Source organism: Lepisma saccharinum, chromosome 14 (genome assembly GCF_977018435.1).
Source record: "Lepisma saccharinum chromosome 14, izLepSacc3.1, whole genome shotgun sequence".
Taxonomy (NCBI): Eukaryota; Metazoa; Arthropoda; class Insecta; order Zygentoma; family Lepismatidae; genus Lepisma; species Lepisma saccharinum.
In genome coordinates, this window is record NC_139242.1 from 72,844,905 (window position 1) to 72,870,705 (window position 25,801).

General features: G+C 40.3%; 1 protein-coding gene across 2 annotated transcripts in view; it reads right to left on the reverse strand.

Annotated features, from left to right (window-relative positions):
- LOC145999021 (receptor-type guanylate cyclase Gyc76C-like) overlaps positions 1-25,801 on the reverse strand; it is a 507,155-nt gene that overhangs the window by 45,691 nt on the left and 435,663 nt on the right. For both annotated transcript variants that reach the window (XM_083135910.1, XM_083135911.1), the window contains exon 3: positions 8,204-8,269. In XM_083135910.1, the coding sequence (XP_082992036.1) occupies positions 8,204-8,269 (66 nt within the window). The remainder of the gene's footprint in view (positions 1-8,203; positions 8,270-25,801) is intronic.

The following is a 25,801-nucleotide window of genomic DNA, read 5'->3' on the forward strand; positions in this document are numbered from 1 at the left end:
CCTGTTACCTATCGGGATCTCAACAACACCTAAGGCAAAAAGATAAAATTTAGTGCACTGAACCAAATGCTACGACGCCAGAGGTCCCGGGTTCGAATCCCGGCCTGGGCATGGATGTTTGTGAGTGTCAATTCATTAATTACAGCATGTCATCACTCACCCCCATCTTCGCAAATTAGCCAAAAGTGGCACAGAAAGCGAAGTAAAATAAAGCAAATCAATCAATCATACTCCCTCTGTCCCATAATTATTGTCCGGTACACCTTTGTTTGTCGTCTCATAATATTGCCCAATATTCAAACTGTGACATTGGTGTATACAGAAGGAGATCATGAGACACGGGAATGAGTCATACAACTTTACTACTAAAGGATCAGTACAAACTGTGCTTTCCATCTGCCTCTTCGTCTGTCATTTCTGTACTACCATTTTGGCATACCGGACTATAATTATGGGACAGAGGGAGTAATACATATTGAAATCAGGCGCTGTAGACAGAACTCGAGCATTTTCCACGGTAATTGTCTGGAATTAATAAGAGTTCGTTAAAATCAGAATTGTAATTTGAGGTTCAGCTGCTCAAAAGAAAGGGGTCCCGGGTTCGATCTCCGGTGGAGGCACCACTCTAAACGGTAGTCCCAGTTTTGATTAGCGTATGCGAGCATGGAATGAACTTTGAATCCACCACCACGTGTCGCTTCTGTAGAGCGATAAATGTCCCCTGTTATCTATGCAAACCCGACCAACTGTGCTGTTGTGTGTGTTGCATATCGTCAAGGCGACTTGAGGTATTGTGTTTGCATGGTTGGACAGATATGGCATTTTTACAGCCGAAAACCACAGTGTATTGTTTCGGCGTAATAGCTAGTAAATATTTAACCTAGAACCTAAATGGTGTATCAGTTTCTTCCACATCATGTAGTTTGTTATTTTGCAAACTATACTGCGTGAAAATTAATTCTTTTTAAAACTGCGGGTCTGGTTTTGCAATTTGCCAGCTGGGGATTTTTTTGTACAAATTTCCGTGCAGCTTGAGTGGGGTTCCAATCAGTGGCAGCACTGGAAAGGATCAGGGGGTGACTTCCCCCTCCTAACGTCCCCAATAAAACAAGAAATCTAGATAAATGCTCCCTTTTAGTCCAAATAGCCATTTTCCCCTTGGCATTATGGTATATGCTAAATGTGACTGCCCCAGACTTTATTCATACCCCTTCTTCTTCAACTCATTTTCTAACTGCCTGCGTTACTCCTTGCTACCCATAAATGTTGTACATGGTCGTCTGAGACTACTGTTGTTCCTCACTCCGACACAATGAAACACAAAATTTGGTTGCTAGAAACACCGCCCTAGAAATGTATGATTGCAACATGCGAGTCAACTATCGCGATTGTATTCCTGGCAAAGTTTAACTCCACTTTATGCTCGGGTGAGTTAACAGAGACTGGACCTACAGTTTAAAGAGCAATCCGAACCATTATGCAACGCAACTGGAATCGAACGTGATTCCTCGGGACACATGGTTAACCACTAGTCGATTGTGGAGTATTTGATATCAAATTGATAGGGCCCCTTCGATGTTGTAGTCATAGGCGGAGTTGGAGCTTTTGCTTTGGGGGGGGGGAGACTCTGGGAGAAGCATATGATGTACCTGAGGGTTATTGAGTATTCCCTAGTTTATAAGGGGTTCGGAGGCATTCCCCAGGAAATTTTAACAAAAACAACTTAAAAACACTGAGATCTATGCCTTTTAGATTTGAAAATATTAAATTTGCTCGGTTAGCCTAAGTAAACAAATATTATTTAGTATATTGGTTGTCAGTTTTAAAAGAAGCAAAACAATACGATTATTGTATTTTGCATTTCATTAATTTTGTATTGATACAATACTCGTGTTACTTAAAAAAATTAAGGTACAATAGTAAGCTTCAGAAATTTTAGAAAAATTGAATTGAAAAGTTATTTTGATGCCTCATCAGTAATTTTACGTTTTTCTTTCTTCAAACTGTACACATCAATCAAATCGTCTTAAGACCCGCTATTGCGGCGCAATTACCGCACGTGACATGATACCAAACGTCAAGATTTGCGGTATGGCTTCATAACAAAAATGTAGTAACTGAACTTAATCATGTGTTATTTTTTAATCTTTTTTAAGTTGGGGGGGCCAGGCCCCCCTGGCCCCTCCAGAACTCCGCCTATGGGTGTAGTGATAACACTGTCGCTTTGTAATCAAAGGGTTCCGGGTTAGATCCCCGGTACAAGCAGAGTGCATAGTTGTTCAGATCCCACTTTAAACTCTAAGTCCAGTCCGAACTAGACTATCTGAGCATCGAATTCCACTGATATTGTACGCTGATGCATCACATATATGCCTTTGATAGTATTGTCCACTACCATGAAAAGAGTGTCTGAAAACTCCCCGTGGCCGTATATTACATTACATAGTAAGCATTACTCTACATGACAAATTTATTTATTAAAACATGTGTATTTATAAATTTAAATTATAACATACTTGCCAGCAAACAAAATCAAAAAATACAAGTTACCATGACAACAATAATATAAAAAATAGAAAATATAAATTTTGGCTATTCAGCCCATGTCTGCATACTTAAACTTTCTAATAATATTAAGGACCTAAAGTCATGAACGCCTTAAGACTTTTTAATCACCAGGTTCAGTTAGTTCACTACCAATTGTCTTGCGAGCATAAAAAGAATATAAAGTTTAAAATCAGTTTTCAATACAGTCCCAGCACGATACATGTAAGTAGGGGCGGGGAGACTTCTCGTATGTACTGTAGAATACTTTCAAAACTGACAAAGTTTTAGAATAACGGAGTTATAACAACATATTCTACTTAAACCTAAATATAAGAGTTAGTTTCCATGATATTTATCTCGGCAAAGCAGAAGGTGACCTGCCTTCTGATTACAAACACAGCTCTGCAAACATCGGAAAACGATAAGATCATTCTGCACCTGTTGGCATTCCACAGTTACCTTCCCTGCATCCCCCACCCCATCATCCGCCATTTTGAACTCTTTTCATCTCCCACTCGCTACTTAGTTTTTCCCCTACTTTGTTTACACGACAGAGCCCGGAGCAAAATACATGTCAGCGTTCCAGGAATACCTCTTTATTTGGACTAATCAAATTTATGTTGACTCGATCGACATTTTGTTTGCAATCCTCAAATATCTTTTCCAAATCCCCGCAGAGTGAACGTGGGCCGAGAAAGAGAACTGGAAAACGGAATGAAAAGATAAAGGGGAAAATGCACGACGGAGAAACAGAGGAAAAGACAGGAATGAGGCGATTTTTTTTCTTTGACTTTCCCAAAGTCAACTTTTCAAAGATTTTCTTAAAAACAACGATATGTAGCTACATGTATTCTGTGGTATTTACTCAACAGGGACGGCGACAGGGGTGGGCACGGGTGAGCAAGCGCCCACCCAAAAATTCATGTGCCCACCCGATTGCCCACCCAATCAAATTCAATAACTACATATATTCGGGGATATATGAATGATTAAATATTTAAGTGTAACCTGTTGTTCATAACATGTATATTTTACTTGTGGATATTATCTATGCTGGAAATGTTCACATATTATCAACCCATAAAAAGCCACTTTTGTCATTGTTGAAACAAAAACTGTGATCAAATGAATACTTCCATCTTTAAAAGCAGCTAGTAGGATTAGGAGGCTCAAAATTATGCAGGGTATGATCAAGATTAAATCAGAATTGAGGGTGAACTTGAGGACTGCAGCTCCGGGCCTCCATTACGTATATATATTCCGGCCTGGCTATGGTTAAAATAATCTCCAAATAAACAAATCTAAACATCATCTTAGCGTTAGTTCCTCCAGCAACACAATAAATTATTTCGCCTTTTTAATTAATATTAGAATAACTTAATCAAGAAGACTTAGTTAGATGGGCAGGCCATGTGACACGAATAGCAGAGGAAAGAATAGTTTGCAGGATTCTTGTTGGGAAACCTGATGGTAAGGGACCAGTAGGAAGGCTAAGACGAGGATGGAGGGATAACGTTGAGATGGACCTAAAATAAATCGGTAAGGATGGAAAAGATTCGATTGATCTTACCCAGGATAGGGACAGATGGAAGGCTTGTGTTGCTGCAGTCATAAACCTTCGGGTTTAAGTATGCTATAGAGCAGGCATGTCCAACGCGTCGATCGCGATTGACTGGTCGATCGCGAGGCGTTTGTTCGTCGATCGCAGTTATCTATTGTAATTATACGAATATACGTTATTTGAATTCAACTTTTATAAGGTATAATGGCTGAGTAGGTACAAATTTTTGCAAAGATTAACGATTAATAGTAGCTCACTGCCTGTTGTGACAATATAAAGTAGATCACTGCTTGATTGAAGTTGGACATCCCTGCTATAGAGTATAATATAATTTTAATTAGCTCTGCATTGAAATTCCAGAAGTGTGCCCTTTTTTCATTACAATTTTTATATACCTGTCATCTTCAAATATCAATATGGTATACGAAATATCAACTTTATATTCGTTCTACTAATAAGAAGGAATCACAACAATCACTACAATACCGAAGTGAATACATTTTAATAAATCAGTTATATATGGATAAAGCTACAGAATTATTCAATTGCTAATGAGAGGCTTATCCTATTTAGAAATCCTCGTTCCACACATAAATTTTGTCACATGAATCAGCCGAAAATGTCAACACAATCTGTAGATGTAGCTGAAGTAAAGAAAAAAAGTTATGTCACGAAGTATATAGAAGACGATTTTGTTAGTTTGTTTCTAAGCCCACTTTCATTCTCAGATAGGCTAATCGGGACTAAACCTACAGTTTAACGTGTAGTCCGAACCAGTGGCATTTTATCACCACAGAAGATGCGTCTATTTTAAGTGGGTGATTGCCTGAGACAAATATTTGAGACTTTCGGAAAACAACGTCATTGTTCACGGAATTAGCTGACTTGATCCACTACTGAAACGCGGTGCGATTGAAATTACCACCTCAACTTTCTAAGAGGTATAAACTAATGAAACTCCATTTTTGGAAGAGTAAGTTCTGGTTGATTTGTTTTATTGTAAGTCATTTTTCTGCTAATTTTGATAATGACGACGTTATAAGGTTCAATGGCGATTAAATGAAAGTAACGAAGGGGCGAAAACAAACACACGCTGACACTCAAAATACAAACCCTCATAAATTATTACTTTGACAGTGGTTCCAGGTGCCAGGGACTCGTTGCCCTGAAAGACTAAAGTTTCCAGGGTATGCTGCACAGGATAGAGGTTGACATTCTAGTGTGTTCAAAATGGTCACGCCATACAATGATCAAGTTCGATGAATTCGTTGTGTTCTAAATCATTTTGTTACCTCAAAAAATATGTTCATGTAACCATACGTGTATTGCTTCTCCCTCATTAGTAATATGACAGTTCTTCAGAAAACGAATAGCAACTTAGTTAATAATCTCTTCAATTCTGAACAGATTTCTCAATCTTACTTGTTTATTACTTATGACGAGTAATATTTTGTCGAAATAGCCTTTCATTAGCCTAGGGATACTTAATGGACGATGAACAAATAATTTGTTTTCCGTGTGTGTTTTAAATCATTTCTAATAAGACGTTCAATTTAATCCAAGCATTCAGTGGCGGCGATTTGGAGGAGCGGAAAGTGGGGGATGCAGTTCCCCCTGCACTATGGCCATTTTATGCTAGGCCTTTTCTACCAAGAAAACGTATATTCAGGGGTGTCCACAGGGGGGATTATGGCACAGGCTGCACCATCGATATTCTTTGGGGGATTTTTTCCCTTCAAAGAATGTAAAATTGAACATTTATATATTTTTCCAAAATACAGGTAAAAATTTTACACCTTAAATTCACCATATTTAATCCATTAGATGAAGAAAGCGTTTAAGGTCATTATTGAAGATGCGGGGGGGGATAAATATCCAACTTTTATATATTAGGTCTTAATTGACACGTGGGTTCTGGGGGGGGGGATTCTGAATTAAACGTTGGCGGGGACATTATTCAACTCTAAGTCTTAGATTATGAAGGGTATTTTAGTTAGAGGGGCATTGAGCATTAAGGTATCCAATTCGTGTGTATTACTATTGTCTTAGAATGTTGCGGAAATTGCGGTGTGGAGACTGAGAATTAATTTTTTGGAGGAGGCAATTTCCACTCTTCAATATCAACAGTAAGTATAAAATTGGCATGGACATTTTTGTGGTAGGATTGAGTATTACATTTAAAGGGGGAGATAGGAAGCTCTTGATAAAGTGTTAAATCTTAGATTGTCAAGGGATTTCTGCAGTGAAGAGAGAGTTTGAACATTAAATTTTGGAGACTGTATTTAGTGGTATGGTATCCACATGTTTTCGACCCCGAACGTGCCAAAACAGAAGTTGGAAAATACTAAATATCCCGGGATCCTAAGAAAATATTGACACCCCATTAAATTAATATTCTTGAAAGCCTGCAAAGAAATGGATGTAAAACTGTTCTTGCTTGCTTCGCTCGCAATAATGTGTTTGTTTCAACAATGCGTGTTTGGCGGTTTACTGAGGTGGATGTGAATTTTTATGCTATGGCTGCATTACAAGACATGAGCGATAATCTCAATATTCATGAGTAACAGCACTTCTTAAAATATAGTGCTTAGTGTTGGTATACTGCTTATTTTAAAGCAGGTGCATCATTTGTAACAAAAATCTAACGAAAAAGTTACATTCGGTGTAGGGATTACGATATAGTTTCAGGGTGCAAATAATATGATTTGGACCGGAGGGGGACGGATGACATGGTCAAGATTTTTGTGGGGATGCGCCAATGGCCTTGGGGGGATGGCCACCCCTGCGTATATTGTCCTTGCTCCTCAAATGTTGGCACCCAATCGCTGCTACTACAAATATTCAGATAGATTTGTTAGTTGTACAAACCTTGTAAGCTATGGGCCTCCCCGATGGCGCAGTGGTAGCGTCGTCGCCTTGTAATCAAGGGGTCCCGGGTTCGATTCCCGGTGGAGGCACATAGTTGTTCGGATCCCACTTTAAATTGTAGGTCCAGTCCCGATTAGCCTTGCTGTGCATAAAGTGGACTTAAAACAACAAATCAATCAATCAATCCAATCCAAACCTTGTAAGCTAAGAAAAGTAACCCCCAAGGAGTAAGAAAACTCTTTCAGTCAAAAACTTATACGATGAAAATACTATGCTCAGGAACATGATTTAAATTACGAGAAACTTCACGATTGTCTACCATCTCACTTTCTATCATTGACGCCGAATACATAAAATCAAGTATGTGCCTTGTATTTGCAACACAAGCTTAAACCTAATTCACATTTATTTCACTGTATTAACATGGCTGGGGTATGGCTGCGCAAGTGTAAACACTTCCTTGAAATAATTGTGTCCATCAGAGATAAAACGAAAGGAAATGGAACAAGATGCGAGAATAGATTAGAAAAGAATAAAGAGGAAAACAAGGAAAGGGAAAATCGGGAGTGTAAGAGAGGGGGGGGGGATACATACGTCTTACGTACACATACATGGTCTTACATATATACTGCCCACCCTGATCTATCACTATGGAGCTTCTGCCCACCCGGCCGAAAATTTCTGGCGCCGCCCCTGTTACACAATTTAAAAAATGAGTTTCATTCAGTAATACAATTCGCTATGTTAATTTCTTTGTTATTACATGTATATATACATTCACACACAGACACACACACACACACATATATATTAATAATAATTAATAATAATAATTATTATTATTATTACTATTATACGCACCTCTCTTCTTGTGTTCTATTGAAATTAAAAAGGTATCATATGAATAAGAAAATTAACGAGTGACATAGAGAATGAAAAATACTGCAGAAAGAGAAAACAAATAAACTAGGAATTTCACGAATCAGAATGACAGAAAAGTGACAGGGAGGGAGGGAAAGGGGGGGGGATTAAAGTGTGTGATGAAAGATACGTTGTTTGTGAGCGAGAAAGCTTAAAGAAACAGAGGAGGAGGGGTGAGAGTACGAAATAACCTCGTAGCTCTACAAAAAGGAAGGGGAGATGAGAAAGGACGAAAATAAAAAAATAGAGAAGAAGAATACGATAGAAAGAAAAAGAATGAGGGAGGGAAAGACTAGTTCCGCTTACCTGTGTGTCTGGTGGCTGTGTCCGTGCGAAGGTCGAAACTTTAGACACCTCTTCGTCGGTGCATCTCTGCAAGAAAAGGAAAGCGTACAATAGAAAACGTCCAGGAATATACTTACTATACAACATAAAGGTGCAAAAACATATCACACAGTCTCCCCCATAATCCAACAACCCTTCAATAACTATACGGTTCACATCTGAAGAACAAAATATGACAGAATAACTTCACCACATGAGCATTACAACATGCGGTGAAGGAGAGAATGTTGAGGTAAGGCCCACACGTTCATAATCTCGGGTGGGTTCCTGAAAAAAATCATCCAAAATCCAGGAGAAAATTATGAAATAATGCCCTGGTATAATTTTGATTTAAGTCCAGAGAAGTTCCCAAAACAGTGGACATTTTTCATAAACAGTGTGTAAATTAGTTCCCATCAAGCATTCCAGGAGGCAGCACAAATGCCAAAGTGTGTAAGTTTTCCAGAAGTGTGTAAACCCAGTTCATTATGAAATTCCAACGTGTGTACTGGAATTCATAGATGATCAATAAACAACGTAGATAGCAAAATAAGAGGGCTCCCGAAATAAGATGTCCTGTAAGGTTCACAGATTTTAAAATTTCGCAAACCACGGTGTGTGGGGGTGGGTGGTAGTAAGCATAATGCAATTAAATGAAGTAGACTATGCTAGACCGTGAACACCGTTGAACCAATTATAGTTCATCAAAATACGTTAAAGAAAGTGAAAGGGTTGATAATGATCAAGAGGGAAATGACCACAATGGAATAGTTTGATCTTAAGTTAACACAATTCTCGCAAACAAACAAACATTGTAGGCAACAACTATTTCGCAATGTTCGCAACAAAAACATTGTAGGTAACACCAATTATAAAATGCTGGCAACAGAGGTAACAACAATTATTCAAACAAACAATGTACGTAACAACAATTTCACAATGCTCGCAACCACAAACATTATAGGCAACAACAATTTCACAATGTTCGCAACAAACAAACATTGTAAGCAACAACAATTTCACAATGTTCGCAACAAACAAACATTGTAGGCAACAACAATTGCACAATGTTCGCAACAAAACAAACATTGTAGGTAACAACAATTACACAATATTAGCAACAAACAAACATTGTAGGTAACAACAATTACACAATGTTCGCAAACAAACAATACTTTGTAAGAACAATCATACAATATTCGGAACAAACAATGTAGGTAACAACAATTACACAATACTCGCAAACAATACTTTGTAACAACAATTACAAAATATTCGCAACAAAACAAACATTGAAGGTAACAACAATTACACAATACTCGCAACAAACAAACTTTGTAACAAGAATTACACAATATTCGCAACAAACAAACAATGTTGGTAACAACAATTCCACTGCGCATGGATTCCTCTTGAGAAGGATCTGACCGAAGTTGACCGTTGGCTGCGGAAAGGATAATCAGCCATGATGAATGCCAAGTGTCGAGCTGTCGACGACATTTCTCGTCGTGGATAGCGGCGAGGATGTAATTGGACCATGGCAGACTAATGGAGGCCAGCTCTGGTTGCCAAGGGTTGGTCCCAAGACGAGGGGTTAACGAAGAACGCGAGGCTGGATCAGGGACGGTTGAGGCCTGACCTGCATTTGTCTTCGAGCCACGACCTGCTTTTATGATCAATGCTTGCTCGTGAGACGCAGAAGACGTTGATATACCTAAAGTCCAACACAGGTCAACCGTGCAATTGGGTGTTTTATTTAATCTGCATTAATCCACTGGTGGATTAACGTCTTTTCACGTGAGGTGAGGATTGATTTTCTTAGCTGTCGAAGAGGATTTATCATGTTTCTCCGTGGGAGAGTTCGCCGAGTTTCAAACATCAAAGAGAGGCGTGGTGGGTGATCATCATTTACTCCAAGCTTAATTGGCAATTCGTTGTTAGTTTTAGGCGTCTCGGGGGTCGGTGTGATAGCTTACTTTTAGTCAAGAAGGGCGAAATAGTCGCTTAATTTTATATGCCAAAGTAGGGGAGGGATTGCCTTTATAAACGTCTAAGGGAAGTAGCATTGAAATCCATCAAGTAATAACAATTACTCAAACACACATCCATCAGGTAACAACAATTTCACAAAGCTTGCAACAAACAAACAATGCAGGCAACAACAATTTCACAATAAACAAACATTGTAGATAACAACAATTACAAAATGCTGGCAGCGCAGCAGAGGTAACAACAATAACTCAAACATTGTAGGTAATAACAATTTCACAATGTTCGCAACAAACAAACATTGTAGGTAACAACAATTACGCAATGTTCGAAACAAAACAAACATTGTAGGTAACAACAAATACTAGCCAACGCAAGTCGCAAAATTCAATGTAAGTTTTTAGTTGCCAAAACATGATGGAAAATGTGTACGTTTTCCTGGATATGTTTTGCACAAACCTGGAATATCATTTATGTCACACAATTGGATAATTAGTAACATTCGCACTTCTTTGCCCGACAGTTAAATAAGAACTCTTGCATCAAAATTCGTAATTCGCACATATCATTAGTAATATTTTCGATACAATTATTGTACGGTACGAAGAGCATTTTAGACGAGACAATAGAGACCAGATTTAACATCGAGACGAGAACGAGATTAGAGAATTATCGAAACGAGACTGGCGTTTGTCAAATCGAGAAAAGTGCTGAAGTGTTCGACTTGGAACATAAGGCATGTGAAAAGTTTACCCACTTCAAAATGGTTTGACTGTGTAATCTTTTCCTGGCTGCCTGATTATTATTTAGACGTAGTTTATATGTATGTAATTACAATAAACCACAAACATAAGTATTTTTTAAATACTGTATTATTTAGAGATCAAATTACGATAAATGAGAAAAGATCGTGAACGCAACAACTGGTCCCATACACAGGTCTGAATCTCAGGAAAAGTTGTTAAGCTTCTCCCAGGAGATTGAAAACTGCGTGCGTCCCGTAGCCAAAGCTCGCGCCTTAGTCCCACGGTGCGGGACTTCCACAAACTTCATCTAAACATTGTTGGACTTCATCGCCGTGATTAGCCGAAATTGGAAGAAAAGCGACGAAAAATAGTACGAGACCGAGATTGAGGCAGGTCTTTGCAACTTGAAACCAAGAAGGTGATGGATGCTTTAGACTAGACCAGGGGTTTTCAACTTGCGGCCCGCGAAGCCAGTTTGCAAAATACTTTAATTTCATGTATTTTTATTAAAATCCGTCTATTTTTACTAAAGGAACGGAAGCTCTGTGAAGAAAGACAATATCACAGGTAGAATTGATTTTGCAGTCAATGATGATCATCAGAAGAATCTAAAGTGACGTAACGTACTCTTCACACACTATGCATTACAGATTCCACCCCTTCGCTATGCGGAATGAACTCGCCCGTCATATTTAACGGGAAACATAAATGGGTTTCGTAATAAACTGAAGATTTTCAACGTTACTTGGGAGAGGAATAACGCTGTCGGCGGCTAGCAGAAGATGAAGAAACACTGGACTTTTTTGAATTCAGTGCAAATATTAAAGAAGTAATAGATGTGTTTGACTCCAGATTTAAATATTTTGAAGAACTTAAAAGCAGCATCCAGCTATTTAGCAATCCTCTTCGTGTTAACATCGAAGAACAAGAAGCTTCTCTCCAACTTGAATTGTGTCATTTGCAAGTTTGTTCCTTCAAACTAGGCAAGAAAAGGGGCCAGAGTTTTTCAAATACCTTTCAAATGAACGCTTTCCAAACCTTCGTAGTTTTGGGCAAAGAATGACGTCGATGTTCGGCAGCACATACACGTGTGAAAGGGTTTTTTCTTCAATGAAGTTCATCAAGAACCGCTACAGAAGCCGACCGCTTTACCTTCTGAGACTTTCAAATACAGAAATTGAAGTGGACATTTCAACTTTAATAAAAGAAGCAGATCGGCCTCAATTTTCACATTGAAATCTTAGTATGAAGGATTCTTATTTGTATGGGGTGTTTTTCATTTCTCTCAATTCATCCATAAATATTGGGTTTTGGTGAAATAAATTGTATTTATACAATTTTGATTTGTGATTCCATTGTTTTTATTGCTTCATTTTAGAAATTTAGGTCATGCGAGAGTCCTACATTTTAAGTTCAGTACTTACAATTTTTGTAATTTTTAATCCTCCCCCCCCCCCAAAAAAAAAAATGCGGCCCGCCAATCAACTGCTGGATATAATTTTGGCCCTCGGACCTTTTGAAGTTGGAAACCACTGGACTAGACTCTAGCAAGTCTTATCTCGTCTCACTCTTAGCAAAGCTGCTTCATTACCCCGGGTATGTCCGTGAAGTGGGTGGGGTGAGGGGGTATCCTCCAAATGGATTTACTTCCTTTATGGGAACAGGACCGATTAATTCTGTTTGCAATTCCAAGACAATTGCTGTTAATCTAGTTTACGACACAGGAGGAAGAGGGACTGGTATAATGAACCCATTATAAGGAGAAATAAGATTTTGGCGAAACTGGTGAAGTACAATTCTCCAACAGGCAAGATAAGGCTCCTCCTCTTCGATGGAATGCTCAAGTTTCCCTGCAAGTGTGTGTCTAGGTAATTTCTCGTCTGGAAACTGGATTGCTGGGACTTGTGAAAGCATGGGCAGCCTTCCATTTTAGAGACAGACAATATATTTTTCTATTTCACCCTTATTACGCCACCCACAACCAGGTATCAAGGTACGGCACGGAAATTAATATTAATCTATGCAAGACTGAAATTATAGTACATTTTAATTATACAACATAAATTTACTTCTTGAACTAAATTACAAATCTCGTCCATATAATTTTTATTCATCAGTCTCTGGAAGTAATGTTTACTTACGTAACGAGAGCTGTAACTACGAGGGCGTGCTGAAATGTAATGCCTCCTACTTTTTTTGTGACGGTGCAAACGACATTTTGGATTTTGAGCAACCATGCATTATACTCTTTGGACTTTCCCCGTTCTCCATTCCAAGTTTCAAACTTCTATCACCAAGGGTTGCTGAACTAGAGCAAGGAAAATGGCAGCATGTAACCATACTATGTAGGTGCACCTGAAACTGCGTGTGGTGACCGAGTTTCTAACTGCAGAGAATGAAGGCTCTTTTTTGTGGCAATGAATGTGTAACGTCAGTACTGTATGATGTTGGGTTGTTCATGCTCGCAATGAAAACCCCTACCGAGGAACTCTCAACGTGTATGACAGAGAACTTCTTGAGAGTTGGCTGTTTTTGAGTGTCCATTCATCAATTTCATCACATCTTCAGTCATTCCCATCTTCGCAAATTAGCCAAAAGTGGCACAAAAAGCGAAGTAAAATAAAGCAAATCAATCAACTTAGTACTATAAAGAAACGAAATACTGATGCTAATACGGATTGTGAAATATCAATGTTAATACATGTATTTCTTGCGTTGCATTTACAGAGTGCAATTCATATGAATTACTTCTTGCCTAAATGTATGTACAGTCAGCGGCAATAAACATGGGACACCTAGATCCTAGCTTCCCTGCAAGGCATTATGAGTGTTGCCTATCTCTACGGCGGTGGTAGAACTTGCCATTGAATATTTGCTATTAAAATTCACTGATCGCCATAGAGTTAGGCAACACACATAACACCTTGCATTGAAGCGAATATTTCAGGATGTAGGTGTCCAATTTTTATTGCCGCTGACTGCACATATCAGTGTGTGTATATACAGGGTGTCTCAAAAGTAATATCGCAAACTGACACAGGTGAGAGTACACGACAATAGAAGCAAAAAAGGATCAGTAAACATGGGCCTGCAAACGAGCCGTTTTCGAGATAATCGTGAACGTGTGATTACAAGCCACCACTGACTTCATTGTCTGTAAACGTTGTCCTAGTTGGTAAAATGTACTCTTCGTTGCTGTAAGGTTCCATTTGCACTACGCAGTACAGCACAACTGACGTGACTCCCACAGTACGATTACAACGCCACCTCTCGGAAATGTTTTGTAAACGAAGAGCAAACCTCGGAACGCGCAAGGAGTAAAACACTCTGTGTTTACAAAATGCAATCAGTGACGGCTTCTAACCACACATTCGCACACATTATTAGCATTTTACCAACTAGGACGACGTTTACAAACAATGAAGTCAGTGGCGGCTTGTAACCACACGTTCGCGATTATCTCGAAAACGGCTCGTTTGCAGACCCATGTTTACTGAGACTTTTTTGCTTCTATTATCGTGTACTTTCACCTGTGTCAGTTTGCGCTATTGCATTTGAGACACCCTGTATATATATATTCTCATGTGCTATATGTGTGAGCTTGTAATTTGTACTGTAATAACAAAACCCAGACTACGCTTTCTATAATTGAGAAGTATAATCCTCTGTAGAACTGAAAAGAAAAATAAATAGTAAATGTGCATATGTGTGTGTATATATATGGGATAGGGAGGGTAGGAGGGTAAGATAATTAAGGAACTCATCACAAAGCAAAACACACATCAATGAACCCGTTCGAGATCTTCGTGTTATGTACATATGAAGCAGGAGCTATTATTGTCATGGACAAGCAACAATGCGGTTTGGTTCCTCGACGAGATTCCCACCGTCAGAGGGAGGGAGTCATTGTTGTGGGAGCCAAGTAGGTTGGGCTTCCAGGCCCACGGGGTTAGGGGAGGAATCTCAGCGTTATGAAGGAAGATGTAATTGAGAATGGAGACGAAGGAACAACACAAAGTGCCGTTGCTTTCTCGCGCCCCGATGCTTCCACGGAACAGTTAATTACCGCCAACTCCCATCGTTGCCATGGAAACGATGATTTCGTCTCCCGGTGACAGGATCCGATGAAACCGAGAGGAGTCGGGAGAATAAATGTCAGAGTGGGTTTCATTATTCCTCTCGTGAGAAATTTACTCTTTCTGGGAGTGTGTCCCCGTGACAAAAACATTTTTTCGGCGCGGTGTCAACATTTCTTCGGGGCAGTTTCGCGCTCGAAAAATTCTCCCTGTAATTAAAAAGTTTCTTCTCTCATTCCACTCTCTCGTGCGCACCGACATCCTTTCTCTGTAGCTTTGCTATTTTCTCTCTTATTTAGATCTCCAGCAGCAGCATCATCATCATCTTCTTCTTCTTTCCGTATCGCTCAATCTCTACGTATTTCCCTCGCCGCTCTCCATATCTCGCATCCACTTCCTCTCTCTCTCTCTCCTGATTGAGTTGGAGTTTAAGTCGACTTTATGCACAGTAAGGTTACTCGGGACTGGACCTACAGTTTAAAGTGGAATCTGTACCACCATGTGCCTCCACCGGGTATCTAACCTGGGACCCCTTGATTACAAGGCAATCGGGGAGGTCCCCAGAAAGAAAGAGAAATAGAATTGGAACTTGTCTTTCGATGACGGATCACTTAAGTAGTCAACTATCAATTTCGTCAGCGAAGTTCCAGGCAGGCCACGTAGCCAGAGGGGGCTGGAAGAGCTGAAATCCGCCCCTCCCCGAAAATGTTTCGTTGGGAAGTGTGTGTACTGGTAATTTAATTTTACGTCTGGAATTTTTCCGGGCTTGTCCCCGCATAGAGCGCCTCTGGGGCTCACCCAGCCTCAAATCAATGCGTACATGGGGCAACCATGGGGGGGGGGGGGTTAAAGCGGTCGGGCGTGAAGCTGATCACATCATCCCGACTATGGCCGAGCTCAAGAATATGTGGAGCTCTACCTCCACATCACTTCATGGCAAGTATGCACACGCGCAAGGGCACCTTTCACCTTCCTCAGCAGGTTTAAACATATTGTGTAATAAGTTGTAATACAGGATGATTATAAAGTCCCATGACATTTTTGCGAAATCGGCAACTAATAACAAAATAAATGGCACTACAGTACAGAGGAGACACGAAACACAAAATTAACGCTTTCCACATGACCTCCACAAAAGTAACACTTTTCTACATGACCTGCGAAGTGGGGCGGTGCACAGTCTTGTTGGAAGACCACTGTACAAATGATACCATCATCCAACAACTGCGGTTCTAGGAACAGTTGTAACATGTCGAGGTAAATGCCTCCATTGATTGTTTGTTCCACAAACATGAATGGCCCATATATACTTTCTGTTTGGTCATGCCGAGCCACACATTCACTTTCGGAGTGTCCCTTTCCCATTTGATGGTATCATTTGGTTGCTCATTGCCCATATTCGACAATTAAGACGGTTCACACGTCCACAAACGTTGAATGTAGCCTCGTCTCTGAAAAGGATGTTGTCCATTACCTGTTCCTGATGTGCAGCCTCGCAGAGATCGAAGATGTGGAAAAGTGTTACTTTTGTGGAGGTCATGTGCGTTAATTGTGTGTTTTGGTGTCTCTTCTGTACTGTAGTACCATTTATTTTGTTATTAGTCGCAGATTTCGAAAAATGTGATTGTACTTTTAATCACCCTGTATACTGAGAAATTTATCTGTAGGGTTTTTACTCCACTTTTTCGCCTTTAGATGGCGGCTGCTGATTAAATTCTAGCTACGGGCCTGGTTTAGGGTTCGAATCCTCTCCTGGGCATAGCTGTTCTTTGCGAGTGCCCCTTCACCAATTTCATCCCCATCGTCGCGAGATAAAAGCGGCGTAAAATAACACAAACACGTTCGGTGACATTCCTACACCCCTTCCCTTCACCCTGCCGAGCAACGAGTAGCCTCTGCTACTAATGGCGCCTTGTGCAAATTGTTTAATGGACTCCATGAGGAGTTTCTGAAACAAGATTAGGCCCCGATCAGCCGCAATCCATCAGGGCCCTTTCTTACGGAGTCTCCACTTTCAACCAACTCGCATCTTAACGAGAAGTGTGTCAGCAAGGTCTTAGCTTCTTCACGTCTTTATTTCTATGGAAATTGTTTCGAAGCAGACTTCTCTTCTAAACGACGAAGCAACGAGAAATTGCGTTTTTCGCTTCTCTGTCAGACACAGTAACAACAGTGTTGCCATAATCAGAGGACATAATTTCCCTTCAGCATGCGTAAAAATTTTCCCCTCTTTGTGCAGTTTTCCCTGTCTCTTGAAAATACAGTAAACCCTCGTTATCACAAACTCGTTTAAGACGAGCATTCGGTTAACATGAACAAAATGTTGGTCCCGCCAGGAATGTATTATATCTTATAGAAAGTTTTATCAGTTAACGCGAATTTCGGTTACCACGAATTACGAACTGTTTTTTAGTCCGCTGCGTCATTAGATCTCATTTAACACGAACTTTCAAAGTTTTTCATAACTTTTTCTGTTGTTCCTCTGTCGTTTCTCTGCTAGGTATGTAAGAAATCGCTCAACAATCTCTATCATCTTGTCAACAATCAACTTATACAGTATTGTAACCAACAGATTCAGATCAACAATGTGTTGAAATGTGTTTTTCTATCCTTTAAAACATAGCCAGTACGAGTAACATCAAGATTAAAACTTGGGTGCAATTGCTCGACAATCGCGATCGTCGCGTCAACAATGAGCTTTACGTATTTAAGCAACAAATTCAGTTGTGTGTTCAGATGTGTTTTTCTATTCTTTAAAACGTACGATAAACATCAAGTTGCAAGCACTAAGACGGGAGTCATGGCCAAGAGGAAGCAGACAGGCATAGACCTGCAAACAAGACTGAAAATCATAGAGGAAGTAGAAATAAAATTTAAGTCCCCGGTTAGCACGAATTTTTTTTAACACGAACTCTTGATTTTTCGGTCCCTTGGGATTCGTGTTAACGAGGGTTTACTGTATTATATTTCCGCTGCTTTTATCTCGTTCTCTCGCCTATTTTTTTCTATTTCGATTAATTTACGTTGCTTTCCACTCTTCGCCCCCTTCAGACCCTTTGTACATGATCATGTACATCACTTTTATTATTTTTTTAATGCGTGATGGCAAATGTTTCAGCATTTGATTCTGTTTCCGCATGATTTTGTACATTTCATCTGCTTAGAAATCGCTAAGCTACTGCCACCTGGTATCACAGATAGAAAATAGAGAGTAAATGGCAATGATAGCGGGAAGAGCTGACGACACTGAAGGTCAGTATCCTACATTTTGTTTCACTGTGAGGTAGATTTAGATTATAAGTGGTCGTTTTGGATTATAATCAACATAATAATGTCAGATAAAACATTTATGTCGCAAAAACCATAATAACCTTGCAGCTGTTGGTGTGATGAGTGTACAAATATCGATGTACAACCTTAGTGACAATGAAGTTCGACCAATCACAAATATAGGAGTGCGTTGTGAAAGAAGGAGAACACATGCATATGCTGAACATATTTTATTCAGCAAGCTACATGGAACAAAGGAAAACATAAATTTCCGCTGCAACGCAGCAATGTATGGTGTCAACACAAAATAAAACATTTTCGTCCATCTACACGTGACATTGAAGTTCGACCACTGTTAGAGGGGATCCTGTTTACCATGGTGTGACGCCGCCCCGTCGGCGAATAACTGTGGCAATGCGTCGGGGCATGCTGCGGACGAGTCGTTCAAGGTATTCCACATCGATGCCATTCCTCCTGCAGGCAGGCGATAAGAGCAGCCACTGTCGTGGGTCCCCTCTGTTGCACACGTCGCTTAAAAACACGCCACACATTCTCGATGGGCGAGAGGTCGGGACTCGATGGTGGCCATGGCAGAGTTCGCACGTGATGGCGAGTCAACCATTCTCTTGTCAGCCGCGCTGTATGAGGCCTGGCATTGTCGTGTTGAAAGATGAGACGCCGCCTGTGGAACAGGTGCCTTCGCACTGTGGGAAGATGCCGCTCCAGTATGCGTGTATAGGCGTGTGCATTCACGATGCCCTCACAGACGTGAAGTGGGCCAACCCCAGATGCCTTCGTGCATCCCCATACCATCACTGACGCAGGTTTCTGTACCCGACGTGCATAACATTTTGCTTCATTCTGTTCCTCCTTCCGACAAATGACGGTTTTCCATATTTTCCCGTACACAACGTTGAAAATAGATTCGTCCATCCACAAAACACTGTTCCACTGCCGAAATGTCCATCCCCGGTACATTCGTGCCCACCGTAGTCGATTGCCTTTGTTCAACATGGAAAGGAAGGGTTTATGTTTCGCCTTGTACGCTCGGTAACCGCATCGCTGTAGGTAACGGCGAATGGTTCTGGTTGACACTTCAATGTGAAAGCGTTCTCGAGTCCACAGTCGTAATTCGGCCACAGAAACATGATCGTTGGTCTGGATATAGCACCTAAATATCCGTAGGTCACGCACGCTCAGCAGGCGTTTTCGACCGGGGGCCTTACCTGGCTCTGTAGTACCCGTATTTTGGTGGTGTTTGATGATGCAGTGGACGGTTGACTTGGGTAAGTTCAGTTGGCGCCCTATTTCCCGTTCACTGAGTCAATCCCGTTGCAACTCCACCACTCTTCTCCTCACGGTGTTGTCAATAGGTTTGCCCCTGGCCATGGTGATGATGTACTGCGGTTCCTCGGTGCACAGCACGCGCTTATATACGGCGGACTCCCTTATCGTGTCCGTGACGTCATGCTTCCGTCGAATGCGCCACTATCTGGAATTTTTCCGTATGGGTCTGGTGCCTGGTCGAAGTTCAATGTCATGCGTATAGTTCCCAGTTTTCGTTCTTTACGTGACCTTGGGTGCAACATGCTGGGATCACGATTCTTGCCTGCTCACACGCCTCCTCTTACACACATGCGTCACTTCTGCGGGTCACCCATTCCACCGCCTATGCCTCTGTGCATTTAATCACGTATTCCTTTCTGGTCGAACTTCATTGTCACCAAGGTTGTACATGATTATGTACATTCAGTCTGAGATACTGCAAAAGTACAATGCATATTTTCGTGTTTCTTTACAGCAACCGGCTGTGTTACTCGCAAGAATGCTTGTTTTAAAGAACACACTATTGTTATTGAGTGTTGCAAACAATGCTATTAGGTGACAATAGTTACATTTTGCAGAATAAGGATATAATAATAATACGTGTGAAAGAAATGAGTTGTACGCATTTGACACAAATATTTACCGCACAAATTATATATGTACACAAAAGCTTTTCAAACCCATTCTTGTCAAATTTTCAATTATCTTTCAGAGTACTTTCAAAAATTGAGATACATTTTGTTTTTTCACGTAAAACATAAATTCCTGTTTTCTTCCTCAGAGGCTGGCTACAGTTGGTTTCCAAGAAATAGAGAGGACATATCGAAGGATCCTACAACAATACTGGACCTTCTTGCGTCAGGAGATCTTTCTGAACTTGAAGGCTTCTTTAGTGATGAAGATTGTGATGCAGACACGCCGAGGGCAATTGGAGATGGTGTACAAACTTACAGAATAGGACAAGATAGATTCACACCAACAATGGCAGAGGAGTATTTTAGAGAGAATGAGAGTGGTGCAGAAGAGGAGTGTGAGTTGATCCCGATACGGAAGAAGTGTCAGACGTTTCGAACTCTTATATTGACTTCATTACAGAGAAAAGCCAAATAAAGTGGACAAGACGGTCAGTTCTATGACTATGAGTCCTATCAGCCTACCAAAGAACCTGTACGGTGCAAAAATTATCCCTGTAAAGGACGATCTCATTTTTCTTGTGATAAATGAAACGTTCACCTATGTCTCACACGAGATAGAAACTGCTTTAATTCATTTCACTGGAAGTAAATTTACGTAAACTTATGGAGGTTCAATTCAATAGAAAGTTCTACAAAGTTAGTGCCTTTTTACAAAAACTTATGTTGTCAAATAATATATATATACATATATATATATATACACACACGTGTATGTGTTAATTATATACTCATATATGTATATATATAGAGCATTCCCTGACATTCGCTACGAGACACTGCGGCAAGCGGCCCGGCATCAGAGATTGTCTTTCCCGGTGAACGTGGTCCGCGACAGTCGCACGCTACAGTCTGTTTTTTTCGCTCTCTTTCCCTTTCTGTTGACGTTGCAGACTGACGCCAGTATAATCCTCCCTCGGAAGTTGTGTTCTGTCGTGTCCGTGTGTTGAAAATTGTGGCTTAATATGGTACCACAAAAGTTTACATTACAACATAAGGACTTACTTCGGAAAGAGGAATTGTGGAGAAGTGCGACGACGTTTTGCAACGAAATTTCCTGGTGTTCCCGTTCCACATAGGACCACTATATTAAACCTCGTAAAAAAGTTTAGAGTAACACGGTAAGTTCTGAATAAAAGTGGAAAGAAAAACCCACGTGTACTTACTGAGGAAAAACTCGATGAGATAGGACAAAGGTTAGAACAGTCTCCTCGGAAATCTATCCGCCGCCTCTCACAAGAAACGGGTGTTTCAAAAACCACAGCATTTAGAGCAGCTAAAATTCTTAAATTTAAGCCCTACAGAGTGACAATAGTGCATGAATTACAGCCTAGAGATAATGCGTGTCGTGTGAATTTTTGTAACTGGGTTTTACAAAGTGTTGCCGATGGCGTTGTGGATCCGATTTTTTTTATTTTTACAGATGAAGCATGGTTTTACTTACATGGCCATGTTATAACGCAAAACAATAGATACTGGAGTACAGAAAATCCACATCTCATTCATGAAACTCCTTTACATGATGAGAAGGTTGGCGTATGGTGCGTTATAACTGCACATACGATTATAGACCCTATATTATTTTACGATACAATCAATGGTGACAGATACAGAACACAAATATTCACCCCATTTTTTGAACAGTTAACCGATATTGAATGTCAGAGTGCTTATTTCCAGCAGGATTCAGCAACTGCCCATACAGCAGACGAAACATTCAATTTGATAAAGGATATTTTCGAGGATAGGGTTATTAGTAGAGGATTATGGCCCTCTAGGTCCCCTGATTTGTCAGCCTGCGATTTTTATTTATGGGGAAATCTAAAAAATAAAGTATACAAACACAATCCGCACACCGTCCGTGAGTTAAAAGAGAGTATTGTACGAGAAATCGGGAGAATTACAGCACAACGATGTGGTCAGCACAACGATCCGGCCTTCAATTCGAACAAAATCTCCCCTTCCTACCAAAAGCTCTTGAAAGGAGGAGATTTTGTTGCCGTTGCTGGATATTTTACATCACTTTTCTATTCCTTCACATTGATCAAGGCCACCAGAATGAGCAATGAATTCATGAGTGAACAGAATGAAACATCCAGGATTCGAACCCAGTACGCTGCGCGCAACGCTAACCACTCCGCCGCGAAGGTTGGATCTACGCAGGTCTCTCGGCCACCAGCTTGACTTGATAGGCGTTGTCTTCCCTCCCGCTGCATCAATTTCCGCAGCAAAATTAGGTCGCCTCATCTGAGGAAATGGAACTCCCGCCGTTAGCGGGGCTGACAGGCGGTCCTGTAAGCCACTACGATGAAAGAAACGTCACATGCACTTTTCCCCGCGAGGCTGAGTGGACAGTTTTTCCTAATCCTCTCCAGGAATCGAAGACTGCCCAACACAAAAATTACCACCCATTTTGTCAAAAATTTCACAGCATTTCCACATACATTCCATATTATTGTACGTTATAATAGTGGTATAATGTATTACTTCATTTAGTATGCTGCTATGGTGCTTTAGAAGTAGGATCTCCTGCAACCATTAACTTATATTAAATAGTTTTAAAGTACACTCACCGGCAATAACAATTGAACGCCTAGATCCTGAAATATTTGCTTCGGCTTTAAATAGCAAATTTCCAATCGCTACTTCTACCAACGCCGTAGAGTTAGGCAACACACGCTACACCTTGCAGAGAAGAGAGTGTTTCAGGATCTGGGTGTACAATTGTTATTGCCGGTGAGTGTATATTATTATATTGCTTGCTTGATTTGTTGTATAGCGTCGCATTCCTGTCACTTTTGGGTAGTGTAAACAATGATGGAGTGATGATATAATGAAATTTATGAAGGGACACTGACAACGAACACTCATCCCCAGGGATTCGAAATTGGGACCCCTGGTTCCGTAGCGCGCTACGCTAACCACTCCGCCAAGAAGGGCGGCCATTATAAAAGAAAGCAATGTTTCATATTAGAAAGTTCAAGTATGCTTATATCAATTTCAGATTGCACAAGAAGAAGATATTTTGGTGCTGGATGTTACCCTACACACAAAGCCTCTTATTAACTGAATTTAGAGCTAAGTGGAAATTATTTTTTTTTAAATTTCTTTCGCTCTTAAATTTATGCCCAATTTATGACATATCTAAACTTTCTAATACAAGAGTACAACAGCGGTATAATCCCTAGGCCTCCAAGCATTCCACTAATGTCCCCTGTATCCACACACACACACGTGAGCGTTCACTCTAGTCAATCACTTCGTCTCTTACTTGTCTATGCTCGAAAAAAACTGTTCTCTTCTCTCCCCCAACCTTAATCTATATCCCTTACAAATTTCTTGTCGGCGGTAGTCGACGCCTTTTGTACAGTCATGGACACTGCCGGCTTGTAATGAATACATTGACTTTCAACGGAATCGTTACAAGCCGGCAGTGTCCGTGGCTGTACATGCTGAGTTTATCCTAGGCACGGAACGAACTCGTGGGATGCTTGGCAGACCTTAGCATCTCGGATGAAACCAAAGATTTTCGGGTGAAAGACGCAAGGGCAAGCCGGAAAGTAGCATAATTATCTTTCTCATTCTTTTCTGTATTGCATGAATAATAAAAGGATTAAAATCAGGAAGGTAAAGAAGAAACAATAGGTGGATGAAACTGTAACCATCTTAGCATCTACAGAGATCCATGGAGATCGCAGCAAAGTCACCGAACCTTGCAGACCGCGCATCTGGCATCTTGGCTTATCATGCCAATGAAGCTGATTCCAAGCACTTGACGTTCCACGTACGTGCCACGTGCACGGCTCATATGTTTATGCCAATATCTGCTGCCCCTTCAGATTTCCTGGATTAATCTAGTTTCATTCGGTCTAATTCGGCGGTGGGCGAAAATGATTTTTTCCGTTTGTTTACTTTTGCAGATGAAACACGAGCAGTTCATTCCTTGCCATATGTACTGCACAAGATAAGCCTAAGGGAAACATATTGTGAATGTTGAGATGACAAACTCACGCATCTGTCCACACATGCTTTTCTTCCTTGTTTATTTATTAGATATTATTTTTATGCCTCTGACTTCATCTTTGTTTCTCAACTTCTCTTCCTACACCCTTCTTCCACTTAACAATTTATTTAAGCACACTTTATGCACAGATAGGGTAATCGGGACTGGACCTACAGTTTAAATAGTCGACCTTCGTGGTGGAGTGGTTACGACAGCACGCTACAACGCTAGGGATTCAAATTCCGGCCTGGGCATGGATGATCTTTGCGAGTGTCCATCAATTTTATCATAAAATCACTCATCCTCATTTTCGTCTTTAGCCAAACCCTGGTAAAAAAGCGACAATAAATAACAAAATATCAAAATATTCCGTTTAAAGTGGGATACGAACCACTCTATATGCCTCCATCGGATATCAAATCCGAGTCCACGTGATTACATTACCACTTTATGTTGGTCTTTCTCTCTATCGATCCGTCTCTTAATATTCCTTGCCCATCTTCCTGCTTTGCTTGCCTCGTTATTTCTTTATGCGTAACTATATACTTTTAATTCGGTGGGTTTCAAACTGTATTGGGGACGCGATTATAAGAAAGAGCAAAACTCGTTATGTACCGCGAAACGCAACATGCATAGAAAATACTCCAACTTTTCAATACGCGTACATGATTTTAAAGAATTCTCTCTCTCTCTTTCTCTCTCTGTGTGTGTGTGTGTGTATATATATATATATATATATATATATATATATATATATATATATATATATATACACACACACACACATACATACGTATATACATACATATACACATACATACACACACACACATTATATATATATATATATATAATTCAGATTTTCTACTTTAGAATTCAATTGAATAAAACCAGTAACCAATCCTAATCTTGTCAAAATATCACCATATTGAATTTTAGAATTTTTAAATGTTGGGTGAGAGAAAGAGAGAGAGAGAGAGAGAGAGAGCAAGAAAGAGAGAAAGAGAGAAGGGGCGGGAGAGCGAGAAGGAAAGGAGATGATTATATATATATATATATATATATATAATTAGAAAGAAGCGGAAGAGAAAAAAGGAGGAAGAAAAGATCGAGAGATAAAAAGAGAGGTGCGGAAAAGAGAAAGAGGCGAGAGAGAGAGACATAACAAAAGAGAAAGGGGGGAAAGAAAGAGAGGGAGGGGGAGGGAAAGAGAAAAAATAAGAAAAAGTCACTTCTGTTAGGCGCGTCGCATGAAATATGCGAAATGTGAAAGGCGGCGAAGACTCACAACTTTTGGAAGTTGTACTCTCTAGCTTCTCATCTTTACGTCTCTTCATGTTATTAGCATACGCGCTCCTTTTACTCTGAATTACTGTCTGCACCTTCTATTTCCCTTTCTGACATTTATCAGCGTTTTCCTCTATTCCCTCTTTCCTTCCATCCTTACATCACTATAGAGCGTCTCAACCTTAAAAGTC